This window comes from Oncorhynchus nerka, linkage group LG28, assembly GCF_034236695.1.
Source record: "Oncorhynchus nerka isolate Pitt River linkage group LG28, Oner_Uvic_2.0, whole genome shotgun sequence".
Classification (NCBI taxonomy): Eukaryota; Metazoa; Chordata; class Actinopteri; order Salmoniformes; family Salmonidae; genus Oncorhynchus; species Oncorhynchus nerka.
In genome coordinates this window covers 39810820-39827352 of record NC_088423.1, presented here as the reverse complement: position 1 = coordinate 39827352, position 16533 = coordinate 39810820, and the positions used below count along the sequence as shown (strand labels likewise).

The 16533-nt window shown below is 39.0% G+C and overlaps 1 protein-coding gene across 2 annotated transcripts in view; it reads right to left on the bottom strand.

The window, feature by feature from the left end:
• LOC115113223 (cGMP-dependent protein kinase 1-like) overlaps positions 1-16533 on the bottom strand; it is a 199887-nt gene that overhangs the window by 9255 nt on the left and 174099 nt on the right. For both annotated transcript variants that reach the window (XM_029640619.2, XM_029640620.2), the window contains exons 8-9: positions 3009-3074; positions 854-928 (exon numbers count right to left, since the gene is read on the bottom strand). In XM_029640619.2, the coding sequence (XP_029496479.2) occupies positions 854-928; positions 3009-3074 (141 nt within the window). The remainder of the gene's footprint in view (positions 1-853; positions 929-3008; positions 3075-16533) is intronic.

Here is a 16533-nt window from a genome sequence, read left to right as displayed (position 1 = left end):
AGTGTGATGAAACAAATACATGCACCCCCCTGTTTCTGTTTCTAGACAAATTCATTTTGATAGATGAGATCCTTTATGAGATACAACAATAGAACACAACATTTTGTATTGTATACAACAACCTTCAGTCCAACTGCACAACCTGGGATGGAATTATTCTGAAAGACATTAACAATGTATCATATTGAACACGATACAACATATTGTCCAGTAGGTTTCAGGACGGACTCCATTCACTGTCAGTCTCAAACGGAGGCCTCATGACAGTGGCCAACACAAGTCTCCATCTCCATTATCATCCTTTTTCCAGGAAGTAAGCATAACAGTGAACCGTTATTTTGATTTATACTTCCCCCAAAAATACATTTCAGTTTGAGAGGCTGACATTTCAAATGTACCATACACTATGAGGTACACAAAATAACTGTATGTAAGGTTTACGACAAAAGATTTAAATATCCCATACTGACTTTCAACAAAGAACGAAATACTACCAAAAGAGTTCCCAAAGCTGTCATGAAACCAGTTTATGGTTTAAACCACGGTTTTTGTTTCTCCTCAACTTGTCCCACAAGATTACCCTGTTCTGAGCTGGCATCCTTTTATGCCAACAACAACACACCACAGCACTAAGGTGCCCCTTTACTAGGGTGCCTGGTGTCTGGTGCTATGCTCCTGCTTCCACGGTTACAGATGACATATTGGTTCCTCCAAGGGGTGCGGTAGAGGTCACAACTTTCACTTCCTGGTCTGTCACCAGAGAATTGCGTTGTTTTGTAACAGACCTTAGGTCGACCAAACCTCAAAGCCATGTAAAGCCAGCTATCAAAATGAGTAAATAAATGCGATTTACCTCGCCTTGACCTCAGCATCCTCGCAGCCTTTACTGGACACCTCCTCCAACCCTCCAATCAGGTGCTTGAACGAGCTGCAGCACAGGAATTGAAACAGTGTTTGTGAGAAATGTTATATGTGTTCAGGACATTGATCCCATTCCATTGAAGAATCTGTTATATATTGATATATACTGTATGTATTGTTGTCTCTTTAAGTAATCACGCCAGTTGTCTAAATGACAAAAACATTGCTAATTGGTGTTTTGGTTCATTAACTGTGGCATAACAGCCCCTTGATATTTGTGATTGATAGCACATACTTAATAAGCAGGTATCTATAGATATCCCTATATAGATAGACACTTATTCTCCATATGACTCATCTAGTGCAGCAGTGTATTGCATATTTATAGTACATATGAAACCTTTATGAATGTTTAATAAACCTTTATAAGATTGTTGTTTGAAGTGATAACCACTTGGTCTCACTTTACAAGACCCCAAGACCATCTGTTTACTTTATAATAACCGGATTCCCTACACATATCATCTCTATTTGGATGTGCTTGAACCCTAGACCCATAAATCATTAAGCTAATACACATGAATATGAAAATGATGCATAATATTGATAACAAATGATTGAAATTGAGATGTTTACAGCTGAAACACCAGCTGACAACCCTGGCTGACAAGGTTAAATCTTCTTCCCAAAAATACACACACGAGCGCACACGCATGCAAGCACGCACATCTGTGCTGGAATTTCCTTCTCACCATTATCCCCTGACTCTCATTCTTTTTCTCTTTTCTTCTCTCTCTTCCCTCTCCTTCTTTCCAGAAAAAATAGCAGGCTGCCTGCCACCCGTAACCTCTCCCTCACTCTGGCTCCAAACCCAACCAGTTCTGGGTAACATATATGGTAAGCTGGCTATGTGAGGTGAGAGAGCATTTGGAGTCACAGACAGAGAGACAGAACATAATAATCACCACTCTCATTCAGATGACTCACTCACTAAGACACAGGGTTGCCCATTAGAGGCCTGCTCCATTACAGGGGCTCAACTGATACCACCCAGCCTTGCTCTTGCATTACAGCAAACTCATATACTGCATGATGTTAGTGGTGACACAATGACAGACCATGATTTAATAATGAGACCTTGTTTAACTTAAAGCCAACGCCTGCACACCCGCGGGAAAATGTAATTAGCATCATAAAAAAAAAAACATCAAAATCCATCTGTTTAAACTAAAGATGATTTTTTACATGGGCTGCATCTCAATCTACCACATCCGCTAATGGCGGCCTTCTGCATCTGCATGGAAGGTGGCCAAGCTATTGCATTGTTTATCAGACCATGAGACATCCCGAGAGACTGTCTTTTCACGAAAACGCCTGTAGCGTCCGAGAAGTTTGGGCGAAACACTAAAATGACCCCTCTATGGAAAGGTGAGACTCTCACGAACATATTTTGACCTAGGGCGCCCACAAGCCTCACAAGACTCGTCAGATGGTAGCCCGGTTCCTGTTTAAAAAATGGATAGAAGTACAGTATACATGGATGCAGTTTAGTGTCCCAATTATTGTTTTTGTACATGGGTAAAAAAAAGAATCCTGATCTTTCTCATATCTCTCAGATATAGGACACTAAAAAACGTTGACTATATGCTTTTCCATGGATGAATCTGTTATGCAATAAATATCTATTGGATAATAGCAGTAAGGCCAAATACAATGTTTCATCAAATAATGTTTTAATTCTTTTTTTAAATGATACCTAAAGGGGTCCTAAAATTCAAGAACAAATAGATAAATGGTACGACCATCTTAATTCCATATGTTCGCTTAGTAGAACCCCCACAGCTTAGACTCTCAAGGAATAATGCCACTTACTGTACATATCTTGTAGATCAACATTAATTTATTTTGAAATAATGTGATTAATTCAATAAGTGGTCCTGTATGGTTCAGTTGGTAGAGCATGGTGTTGGCAATGTCAGGATTGTGGGTTTGATTCCCAGGGCCACTGATACAAAAAATGTATGACTGTAAGTCACTTTGGATAACAGTGTCTGCTAAATGGAATTTGCTATGTGATATTGTAGACCAAATTATCAAAAGCATTTCAGAATACAAAAGTAGGTACTGAGGATGTTTTGAACACTCACTCTCTGTCAATGACCAGACATGTCACGGTCTCTGCAGCGATGACGTTTGCTGTCCTGATGTCCTCCCTGGAACACACATACATCATTAGTAACACACATTACACAGAATACAGCAGCACTTTATTTTATTAAACATTAATGACTTGGTTTGTGCTTAAAATGAAAAATAGTTATTACACAATAAAAACATTTTATTCCTAATTTTGATAAATCATTAAAAAACAGCTTTACAATCAATATAATTTATAATTTGATACATAAAAAAAAAGACTTTTCCATAGAAACATTTCATCATATAATTATAAATCTTTGTTTTGACAAATACGTGGACATTAGCGACAGGTAATGGTAACAAAAGTATAACCCGTTTTACTCTGTATCATCAATATCCTCTTCTTCAGAGGATTTGTCTGCCCAGTCGTTCTCAGAGTCTGAGTCATCCCCGGACTCTAAAGCCCTCTAGACTAACTCGCACGACAGGTCCTCACACACAGACTGTATCACTGTGCACAGTCAAATCTACACTTGTTGCTGGGCAGGCGAGTCCATGCAAGCTGTCTACACACACTTGCAGATCTCAGAGTCAAGTGATACCACTCTAAGACACAATGAAACCTATTCTTTCATCCAAATTCATAACAGGAAAACCCTGTTGCCAAAAGACGAGCATACACTAAATAAGTGAAACAAATCCAGTCCCTGAGTGGTACATACTAGTACCTGCCTAAACACCTGCTCAGTGTGAATTGTGACTATGTGCCAAATATAGCCCCTATGCCATTGTGCTACTGTTGTCAACAGTGTTTTGGCAGATACCCCTGTCTCAAAAGGACTGGGTACATTTATTTGTCCTTTTCCATGTTGAAAAAAATGCACACAAACACACACACATGCACACACATGATATCCCTGTGAGTTCCTTATTGCTTTCTATCTCAGACAATGAACAGAGCCCTTTACCCTAACTACTACATACACACAGAGACTAAGCTGCCAGCTGCGCTAATTTGCCTCATAAAAAGGTATTATTTACACACCATGTTGATTCCCTTTCATTAAGACACCAACAACCCAATACAGCCTGGCGGGTGGGGTAGAAATCATGGACCTTAGTGGATCCTGTTAATTTATTTTGTTGCTGTTAAATTGTTGATACTGACAACAGTAGTTGAATAACAATTTCTGCTGTCTGTTTTTAACCTCTTCAAATCATTTATTTGCATCTTCACATTTGCTTGTAAAAAAAGAGCGAGAGAGACACAGTGTGAGAGAGAGAGGGACATAGAACGAGAAAGCGAGAGAGGGAGAGAGAGAGAAAGAGAGAGACAGAGAGAGAGCAGCTGCATGTTTCTGAAATGTCCTTTAGAGCAGCACAGCAGAGAGCCGGCCGGCGGTGTTCATTTACATTTGAACGTTTTAATTCAACTGGTAATTGGATGGTGCTCCGGTGTCCCAAGGAGGGGTTTATGGAAATACAGACTGGGGTGGGGTCAGAGACCAGCATCAATCAAATTGTTTCCATTTTCTGTCAACGAAACCACACTCTTTAAAAATCTCTCATCCTCTACTGACCCTCCAATCCACCCACACACATGAATGCACTCACACACACACACGCACGCACGCACGCACGCACGCACGCACGCACGCACGCACGCACGCACGCACGCACGCACACACACACACACACACACACACACACACACACACACACACACACTCCCCCGAAGGAAGGACAGAACGGTGCAGCATAGAACACATTGTCTGAACTGTTGATGAATCTAGACCTCAAATGGGAGCTCAATGGTAAGAAGAATATGACATCAGATATTGTGCTGACCGATCAGGGACACAAAAAAAAGTGTTTCCCTTTTCCTAGAACATCTATTAACGAGATGAATGTACATGATACACTCTCTTCCTAGGTTATAGTATCAAATCAAACGTTATTTTTTTAAAGTAAGAGTTCAGCGAAACACGCAAAGTCAAGTTTTTAAGAAAAGCCTCTGTGACGTAGGCTCTGAGTGTGTATTCCTGTGCCTGGGGGCACCTTGAAGGCGTAAACAGTGAAATCCAATTATTTTAAATATGCTAGCCAGGTATGCCCTGGGATACTCTGTGTGAGTGTTTTATAAAAGCGTTCTGTGTGGACGCAGTAGGTTGACTCTGTGTGGGTAACCTTTCAATTATGTTCTGTGTGAGTGGTCTGACCAATCCTGTGTGGATGGCTATTTAGTAATGTTCTGAGTGAGTATTTGATCAATCCTGTGTGGATGATAATGAAGGCTTTGTGTGAGCCTGAGATAAATAATAATAAGTAGATAAGTTAATGATATGCAATGGTTTAAAATAGTTAGGTACATATGTGAAAGCTATGAACCAATCCACCTATAGAAGTAAGACATTGAGAACACATTCTCATTTGCAGCAATGTCCTGGGGAATAGTTACAGGGGAGAGGAGGGGGATGAATGAGCCAATTGTAAACTGGGGATTATTAGGTGACCGTGATGGTTTGAGGGCCAGATTGGGAATTTATATGCATATTATTGGTTTCATTTGAAAGAAAACACTCTGAAGTTTGTGTAAATCTGAATTGAATGTCGGAGAATATAACACAATAGATCTGATTTAGATAATACAATAACATTTTCATTGTTGTATCATCATCTTTAAAATGAACAAGACAAAACAAACATTCAGATAGGATGATGGGGCCCATTTCAGTGAAAAACATAACAGTAGTTTCAGAATGATAACTTCCAAAATGAGTGTGCTACATTACATTTATCATGAAGTCACCCAGGTGTCCCACACAAGTAGCCCAAATGTACCCAAGTGGCCAAATTGGTGAAGTTTATACAAAATACCAAAATGGTATTCTAACACACACCCCCCCCCACAAACAAATTGAGAAAAAACATGAACAAATATATATTTACATTTACAAAATAAGACTTTCAATATTTGGAAGACCCTCAGTCTTCTACACAATATTGTGCTGCTGATGCCAGGTGTCATAGCAGTCTCTTTCTGCTGTACAGCAGAGCGTCACCAAGCATGTGGTGCAGGTGAAGGGGGGCCTTAATTTTGCAAAGAACACAGCGACGCCTCCATGCTGTGCCCTTTTGGCCCTGAGGCACATCCATGCCTGCTGAAATAAATTTGGGCAGATGAACACCACTTGTGGCAGGAGCTGGATGAACCAGCTTCAGTGGGGGATGGACAACTTGGCACTGGGGGCTCCCATTCGGAGTCAGTGTCACTGTGAAAGAAAATATTCCGTTAGAATAGTTTCACATATGAGCCCTTTATCAACAGATATAATAAACATATATATATATATATATATATATATATATATATATATAGAGTACAGGGAACATAAGGTTGAATATATTATTATAGACCTGATAGATCTACTGTCTCATTTATATTATGACAGACCAGCTAGATCTACTGTCTATTTTATATTATGACATTTCAGCTAGATCTACTGTCTCTATTATATTATGACAGACCAGCTAGATCTACTGTCTCCATTTCACTTTGGCCATTGTTGTGGGCCTGCCCTCCCATCAACAGCCTCAAATAGGCTATTTCATTTCGCAAATAATATTTTATTTTATTAATTTCAAACAACGGCATTAGCATGAGAATAACTTACCAGTCCAAAACGATGTCCTCTCCATTCAAAAAATATTCCTCCATTTGGGAATCGCTAAATGAATCGTCCTCCAACCATCTCTGTCTCACTTTCCCGATCAATTTCTGTATTTCTGTATAACTAGACTTACATTTAGCTTTCCCTGACTTAGTCGCCATACTGATTGATATATAAACAGCTGAAGATGTGCTTTACCAAAACAATGCTGTGCGTAACATGCGTGGCTCCTTCCAGTATGAATCTTCAATGGCGAATGACCCTCTTTACGCCGGAGTTTACTACATGGGTTGGTCTTCCAACACATAAACATTACATTTGCCATTTGCCATCTACCCAGCTAGATTTCAAGACGATCAGTGGTCACTGGGTTAAGAAACATTCAATCAACGAAACAGCGGTCATATCATTGGTGCACAATGATGTCATTACTTGTTGTCTTCAAATCGGGTTTCTTTCAGTCAATATGTCCCGCGAAATGACCCATTAGGTTTGGTTTCGTTACAAACAAACCAGTTGATTGCAATGAAACCAAACATGACTGGAAAAATCACGTTTAGTGTGTGTATTTACATCGAATGTGTAGTTGAAAATGGAATGAGACGGAATTCACGACACAAGCGGTTCACAAAATGTTTCGTGTTAGGCTATAAAAATGGATTTTATCAAACAAAAGACCATTCATTGTGTAACAATGAGCATTGGGATTGCAAACAGAGGATCGAAGGTAAACCATTTATTTTATTGCAATTTTTGATGTTGTTACGCCTGTGCTGGTTGAAATAGTTTTTTTTAATGGGGCTTTGTTCTCAGATAATCGCATCGTATTATTTCGCAGTAAATCCTTTTTTAAATCTGACAACGCAGTTGGATTAGCAAGATTCTAGGCTTTCGACCCATGTGAGACACTTGTATTTTCATGAATGTTTAATATGACTATTTATGTAGTGATCACCGTATGTTGTCGAATTTAATCCCGCTAACGGGTTCAGTGCGCAGAGAGGTTAATATAACCCTTACTGTCCAATTTACAGTAGCTATTACTGCGAAAAAAATGCCATGCTATTGTTTGAGGAGAGCTACTAACAACAAAACACTTTTTTCAACACAATAGGTTTGATAAATTCACCTCTGAAGGTGAAATGTGTACTTACATTCTAAAATATTGCTCTGATTTATCATTCAAAGGGTCCCTGAGATAACATGAAGTGTCGTTTAGTTAGATAAAATCCTTTTTCATTTCCCTAAAAGGTCCATATAGCACGCACGATCGATTTTGTATTTCCACTCGTTCAATTGCAAAAAAAAGGAATCTGCGAAAATCTCACCCTAAACATTGTTTGAACGAGTCAAATCACGTTCGTATCTATTCCTCAGAGATCCTAGAAGGTAACAAGACTTCACTATTTCATTAGGGTTTGTAGTATATCCTATATGACACCATATTTGGTCAGAGAGCGATGCCTACATGGCACACCGATGACGTAGGCGGTAATTCACTTGAAAGGCTGTATCTTTGTCAAATATATTTACATGGTTGCCCAGCTCATTGGCTATGTCGTAAAATGTAGGTATTAACCTTGTACGACAGCATGATTTTCATTTTGGACAATGATTATAAGGATTTTCAGAGTTATGAAGTTATGAACACTGGTTGTTTGCAAATGTTGAACTTATAATATGGCTACAAATACTTGGAAAGCTAAATCAAGGTCCAAGTATACAGATTTGACGATATTCTTGCAGAAAAATTGAATTTGAATGCAAATGTCTCCTTCACAATTTGTCCAAATGTCCCTGGGGACTTCACACTAAGTCTTGTAGGTCAGTCATTCTTCAAGTTACCCATCTGAAATTTTGCACATACACTGCTGCCATCTTGTGGACACTAAAACCAGAGTGATGGCTAGAACGATGACCTTTCTCTTGCATTTCAAAGATGGTGGTAGAAAGAGACTGGTTGTTTTTTCTTTGTATTTTCTTCAACCAGATATATTGTGTTATATTCTCCTACATTCAATTCACATTTCCACAACCTTCAAAGTGTTTCCTTTCAAATGGTACCAATAATATGCATATCCTTGCTTCAGGGCCTGAGCTACAGGCAGTTAGATTTGGGTATGTCATTTAGGCGAAAATTGAAAAAAAGGTGGCTATCCCTGAGAGGTTTTAAGTGTGTTTGGGAACAGTACTGTGTGAATGTGATATGAGAGCTGTGTGAGCGTGGTAATAAGTTGGTTAATAAGTGTTGATAAAATGTTGTTTTGGGATTCCATCCATCACTGCCCATTACATAATATATCCGGGTGGTATTGAGAGAGGGATGCTATTTTAGAAAGTAGAGGCAAGTCTATAATTTCTGGAAGTCGGGAGAATGTGAAGAGCATTTTTCCTATGACCAGCAAGGCAGTGTCTGGGAACCTTCCGGGTTTTTTCCCGCTGGGAGATTTCTGAGCCAATGAATTGGTTGATGTGAGTACCTAAGAATTTCTAACATTCTATATGAATTCTGTGAAGATATGGAAATATGATAAATTGTATGTGTGTATAATCGATTACTAGAGATTTGATAAAGTAATACTGGGATGCGATGCAACTTAAACAACCCATAAACAACCCAAACATAATCCGCTTTTATTAAAAAGTGCAAGATCTGTTAAGATCTGTTTCCTAGTCAATGAACTCGTTGACTGCTAATCTTGTTGACTGCGGGTTTTTCTTCAACCACAGTCCCTGGTCAGGTTATTAAAAACAATGACAATAGCAATGCAGACTATCAATGAACAGTAAGCACACGCAGAGCAACATAGAACAAGCAACACATAGCATGCAAAAAGCAACAAAACAAAATACATAAAAGCAACAAAGTGTTTCCACACCTCACCAGCTACAGAAAACATGGAAAGTAGCAATACACAGCTAGGGATTATTTTCACTAGTCTGATTGGCCTCTAGCCATGTCTTCATGTTTGTTTTAAGGTGTGATAGGTTGTACAGTTGTGTGTGTCTGATGGCAGGGCTTTCCAGATATGGGAAGCTCTTACAGAGAAAGCAGACTGACTAAAGGTGCTTTTCCTTAAGGGAACTTTACAGTCACCTCCCATGGCAGACTTGTGGATCTTCTGCCATAGGTTTGTGTTTTCTGTTTAACAAAAGTACTGAGTGGAGGGGGAGCCAGGCCATTTAGGATCTTGAATACAAGACATGCGTCAGTGTATTACACAAGATTTTTCCAACTCATGAGCTCATGGTTCCTGAGGATGTAACAGTGATGATGGCTAATGGGCTTCCTATCAAGCACTATTTGTAGACAGACTGAATGGACTTTAATGTTGTACAGCAAGCTTGGGCCCAACTAGTCAAGCAGTATGTTAAGTGGGGGAGTATCATAGATTTGAAGTACAGTTTTGCTACATCTGTAGTCAAACAAATTTGTATATTTCGTAAATTTGCTAGGTTGAATCTGGTTATTTGAGTTACCTTTTTACCTGCTTTTTAAAAGAGAGGTTGAAATCAAGTATGATGCCAAGATACTTAAAATAGGATACCACCTGGAATTTCTCCACTTACACATAGATATCTGGCTCATTGGCATCAGTTGCCCTCTTTGTGAGGAACATGCAGACTGTTTTTTTTTCACATTGAGATGCAAACTTGAGTCACTGAGCCACTTGGTAACCTGGACCATTACAGTCGTGAGTTATTGTGCAGCTTGTTGTTTGCTCTTTGCATGCACATACACTACCATTCACAAGTTTGGGGTCACTTAGAAATGTCCTTGTTTTTGAAAGAATAGGTAATTTTTGGTCCAATTAAATAACATAAAATTCATCCGAAATACAGTGTAGACATTGTTAATGTTGTAAATGACTATTGTAGCTGGAAACGGCAGATTTTTTTATGGAATATCTACACAGGCATACAGAGGCCCACTTTCAGCAACCATCACTCCTGTGTTCCAATGGCACGTTGTGTTGTGGGGGGGCTTGGTCAAATGGTTTATTTTGGGGTATCAGGTTAATTGTAGAGGTCTACACACTGCTAAAATTATAGTAATTTAGATTAAGAATGCATTAGGATACTGATCTGTAATTATAATCATTATAGGAAGTTAATACTGGAAATATAGGATTATTATACTGTATGTGAATATAAATGTACATTCTACCAATGCCGATGTGTGTTAAATTGAGGGTTTTGAGGGTTTTGAGTGATTGGACCTATCACTGAGCAATGTCATCCTACATTTTGGTAGGGTAATTAATTGGATTTTGATTATGATTTGGAAACTGAATAGTTTTTAAAACTGAAGGATTGGTTTGAGTTTAGTATGTTAATAACAACACGAGTGAAGCAATTCATGTATGGATTGATTGTTTTGATTGCTGTTGGAACTAAAGATGTTGACACTATTCTCAGCATGCCCTGGTGAATGGGGAGGGGAACTCTGATCCAGAGAGTGAAACTGATCCTAATCTATTTGATCTATAGGCATTGACGTGTAAATAGTAGAATCATGATGCTTGTCTTGGGTCATGTTCATTAGGCACCAACAGAATACATTTGACTTAAACCAGGAGTCAGTACCTGGATTTGTCCAATAAGATATGCTAATTTTAGTTTCTGGGATGGAAATAGTTATTTCCACCATGCTGATCCATTGGAGTGTAATAGATAACTAAAGCTTATTTATTATTAAACTCCATTGTGGAATGCACTGCATTATGCATTAAATATTTGATTTTCACCATCTATGAAGATATTGCCTTGAATCGTATAAACTATATGCATCTTTTGTTTTTCTTCATGGGCTTGTGCAGGTGACTGTTTATCATGACCTCCCCAGACAAATTGGTTATTTCCTTTTAATTTGAGAGGACTCTCAAAATGGGGGAATGTGAGAGAAACTACAAGATTATGTTATAATACTGTTATTGCATCAAATTGTTGTTTTATGCAACAGAATAAGGGGTTGTTAGAACACACATCAGTGTATGTTCTACTGAGGATGGGCCTCTGCGAGATTTAACACTGACAGAAGATTTATGATGTCTTTGGTTGATAAACCTAAAGAGACCGCATTCCATAGCATGAGTTAATGTGTCTGTTGTATAAGGTACCAAGGAGAGAATAATTCAGGGCCCAGACCCTGGTCTCTTCACAATGAGAACAGTTTTTACAGCAGATGCTGTCTGCTGTGAATTATAAGTATCTTTCATACAAATCTTAACCTTGGGACCCATTTCATACATCTGTTTTTTGTCATGAAAACTGAAGGGGGTGTATCTTAGATATAAAAGACCTTTCTACCTTTGTCTCAGGGCTCTCAACAAAGCGTCTGAGGGTGATTCGTCAACCAGCCATCATTATCACAAAGCACTCAATCGATTCACTTTATCTGTGTGTGCTGTAGTGACCTGCTCCCTTATTAATAGGTTAATAAATATTTAGTTTAACCTTTTGCGTGTAGGGGGAAGTATTTTCGTTTTTGGCAAAAAAACGTACCCATTTGAAACTGCCTATTTCTCAGCCCCAGAAACTAGAATATGCATATAATTGTCAGATTAGGATAGAAAACACTCTAACGTTTCCAAAAATGTAAAAATATTGTCTGTGAGTATAACAGAACTGATATTGCAGGCGAAAGCCTGAGGAAAATCCAATCAGGAAGTGCCTCTTATTTTGAAACCTCTCTGTTCCTATGCATGCCTATCCTCCATTTAAAGAGATATCAACCAGATGTTTCCTTTTTTCTATGGCTTCCCTAAGGTGTCAACAGTCTTTAGCCATAGTTTCAGGCTTTTATTTTGAAAAATGAGCGTGAAGGATCACATTGGGTAATTGGATAGGTGGGGGCTCTCAGAGTGAGTTTTGCGCAACTGAGTAGAGCGGCTAATGTTTCTCCCGCTGTTATTGAAAAAGCTACACACTCGGTTGATGTATTATTGAATACATATTTTAAAAACAACTTGAGGATTGATTATAAAAAACGTTTGACATGTTTCTGTGGACATTATGGATATTATTTGGAATATACGTCTGCATTGTAGTGACCGCTCTTTCCTGTGGATTTCTGAACATAACGCGACAAACAAACGTCGGTATTTTGGGTATAAAAATAATCTTTATGGAACAAAAGGAACATTTGATGTGTAACTGGGAGTCTCGTGAGTGAAAACATCTGAAGATCATCAAAGGTAAAAAAAATTAAATTGATTGCTTTTATGATTTTCGTGACCTAGCTACTTAATGCTTAGTGTACATAATGTTATGTTATGCTATCGATAAACTTACACAAACGCTTGGATTGCTTTCGCTGTAAAGCATAATTTAAAAATCTGAGACGACATGTGGATTAACAAAAGGCTAAGCTGTGTTTTGCAATATTGCACTTGTGATTTCATGAATTTGAATATTTTTTAGTAATATTATTTGACTGTGGCACTATGCTATTCAGCGGTTGCTGATGACAATTTTCCCGGTACCGGGATGGGTAGCGTCAAGAAAGTATATGTCATGTCTTGTCATATTATGTCTTGTTCCTGTTCTTTCTCTTCACTCTGTCTCCCTCTGCTGGTCGTATTAGGTTACCTTCTCTTTCTCTCCTCCTCCAGCTGATCCTCATCTCCTCTAACTACCTCGTTCACCCTTTTCCCACCTGTTCCTTTTTTTCCCTCTGATTAGGTCTCTATTTCTCTCTCTGTTCCTGCTTCTTTCTTTGTCAGATTCTCGTTTGAGTTTCTCATGCCAGAAACAAACTATCGTCTCGTTTGCTTCACCCTTGTCCCGTCCCGTCCTGTCGGAATCTGCCTGGCAAGTGCATCCTGTACTCAGCTAACTGTCTTATCGTTTGTACTGTGTCCAGTTCATCTGATGCTACGTGAGATCAGGTACCACTGTTCCTCTACGACCCGCGCCTACCCAGAGAGACCTGCAGCCTGTCGCCGCTAACCCAGCTATTCTCCTCTGCTGCTAAGAAGGGGGCTCTTTTGTAATTATCAGAAGGACTTGTTGTTTCAGTTGTCGCCCTCTCTGCGGGTTGTCTATTTTTCCATTATCTACATCTGAAGAGGATCTATGTCTTCCCTGTGTTTACATTAAAGGACTCTGTTTTTGTTAAACCGCTTTTGGGTCCTCACTCAAGTGCACAACAGTATAACTCTGATTTGTGTGATATATTTGTCTCTCCTAATTTGATAGTAAAGAAATTAACAACCACAATTTTTCTAATATCTCTCAGATATAGGACACACACTACAGAACAAACTTTGTTTAGATTTTTTGGGGGGACTATCTGTTGTTCCATGTAGTGAGTCTACTATTCAATGCATTTGTATGGGCTAATAGCAGTAAGGTCAAATATACAATACCAGTCAAAAGTTTGGACACAACTACTCATTCCTGGGTTTTTCTTTATTTTGACTATTTTATACATTGTAGAATAATAGTGATGACTTCAAAACTATGAAATAACACATATGAATCATGTGGTAACCAAAAAAAGAATTAAACCAATCAAAATATAGTTTAGATTTTAGATTCTTCAAAGTAGCCACCCTTTGACTTGATGACAGCTTTGCACACTCTTGACCTTCTCTCAACCAGCTTGAGGAGGTAGTCACCTGGAATGCTTTTTCAACAGTCATGAAGGAGTTCCCACATATGTTGAGCACTTGTTGGCTGCTTTACCTTCACTCTGTGATCCAACTCATCCCAAACATCTCAATTAGGTTGAGGATCGGTGACTGTGGAGGCCAGGTCATCTGATGTAGCACTCAGCACTCTCCTTCTTGGTCAAATAGCCCTTACAAAGACTGGAGGTGTGATTTGGGTCATTGTGCTGTTGAAAAACAAATGATAGTCCCACTAAATGCAAACCATATGGGATGGCATATCGCTGAAGAATGCTGTGGTAGCCATGTTGGTCAAGTGTGCCTTGAATTCTAAATAAATCACAGACAGTGTCACCAGCTAAGCACCCCCACACCATCACTCCTCCTCCTCCATGCTTCACGGTGGGAACCACACATGTGGAGATCATCCGTTCACCTACTCTGCGTCTCACAAAGACACGACGGTTGGGATCAAAAATCTCAAATTTGGACTCATCAGACCAAAGGACAGATTTCCACCGGTCTAATGTCCATTGCTCATGTTTCTTGGTCCAAGCAAGTCTCTTCTTCTTAATGGTGTCCTTTAGTAGTGGTTTCACACAGTCTCCTCTGAACAGTTGATGTTGACATGTGTCTGAACTCTGTTAACCTCTTAAGTCGACCCTCTACTTTTTTGAACATTCTGTTAAAAATCGCGCAACATTTCAGCGCCCTGCTACTCATGCCAGGAATATAGTATATGCATTTGCTTAGTCTGTGTGGATAGAAAACACTCAGACGTTTATAAAACTGGTTAAATCACTGCTGTGGCTTTACCAGAACGGCATTTACATCGAAAAGCACAGGAAAAACTGATCACTGAAAATGGGAAAATATATCCATGCGCTACTTGAACCCATTGATAAAGGTGAACCACAATTAATTGACTGAGGTTGCAGTACCTACAGCTTCCACACGGTGTCTAGAGTCTTGTCATTTCCCTTCGAGTTTTTTCTTGGTCAAACACATGCAGGGCACCGTATCTCCTATGGTCTAGGACCGGATATTTTCGTTGAGTTTCTAGCCGGACATTTTTCCAGACGGACAGCTAATGATCTTTACATCGCCTCCTGATGAATTTTATCGCTTATTAACGTTTACTAATACCTAAAGTTGCATTACAAACGTATTTCGAAGTGTTTTGTGAAAGTTTATCGTCGACTTTTTGAATTTTAAAAAATGACGTTACGTTTTGAAACAATGTTTTTTTCGTTTATCACACAGTCTACATATAACGATATCTAGGCTTTATATGGACCGATTTAATCGAAATAAAGACCCAAATAGTGTTTATGGGACATCTAGGAGTGCCAACAAAGAAGATGGTGAAAGGTAATGAATGTTTTCTATTTTATTGTGCGGTTTGTGTAACGCCGAAATGCTAATTATTTTGTTTACGTCCCCTGTGGGTCTTTTGGGGTGTTACATGCTATCAGATAATAGCTTCTCATGCTTTCGCCGAAAAGCATTTTAAAAATCTGACTTGTTGCCTGGATTCACAACGAGTGTAGCTTTAATTCGATACCCTGCATGTGTATTTTAATGAACTTTTGAGTTTTAACTAATACTATTAGCATTTAGCGTAGCGCATTTGCATTTCCAGAGCTCTAGTTGGGACGCAAGCGTCCCGAGTAGAAGCAACAAGTTAAGCATTTATTTGTGCTCCAATCAGAGGTGTAGTTAATTGCCTATTTCTGAGGCTGGTAAACTCTAATGAACTTATCCTCTGCAGCAGAGGTAACTCTGGGTCTTCATTTCCTGTGGTCTTCATTTCCTGTGGAGGTCCTCATGAGAGCCTGTTTCCTCATAGCGCTTGATGGTTTTTGTGACTGCACTTTGAGAAAAATGTAAAGTTCTTGACATTTTTTGGATTGATTGATGGATTGTCATTTCTCTTTCCTTATTTGAGCTATTCTTGCCATAATATGGACTTGGTCACAACACATATGACTGGCTCAAACGCATCCAGGTGACTACTTCATGAAGCTGATTGAGAAAATTCCAAGAGTGTGCAAAGCTGTCATTAAGGCAACGTTTTGTATGTGTGAGCATATGTAGTGTGTGTGTGTGTGTGTGTGTAGGATGTTTGAGTGTGTGAGTAGAGTCCCGTGAGTGTGCATAGAAGCAGTGCAAAAGAGTCGGTGCAATTTTCTTTGCTATTCACCACTTCACTATTTCACAATTTATTTATTGTAAAATAAGATTAAATT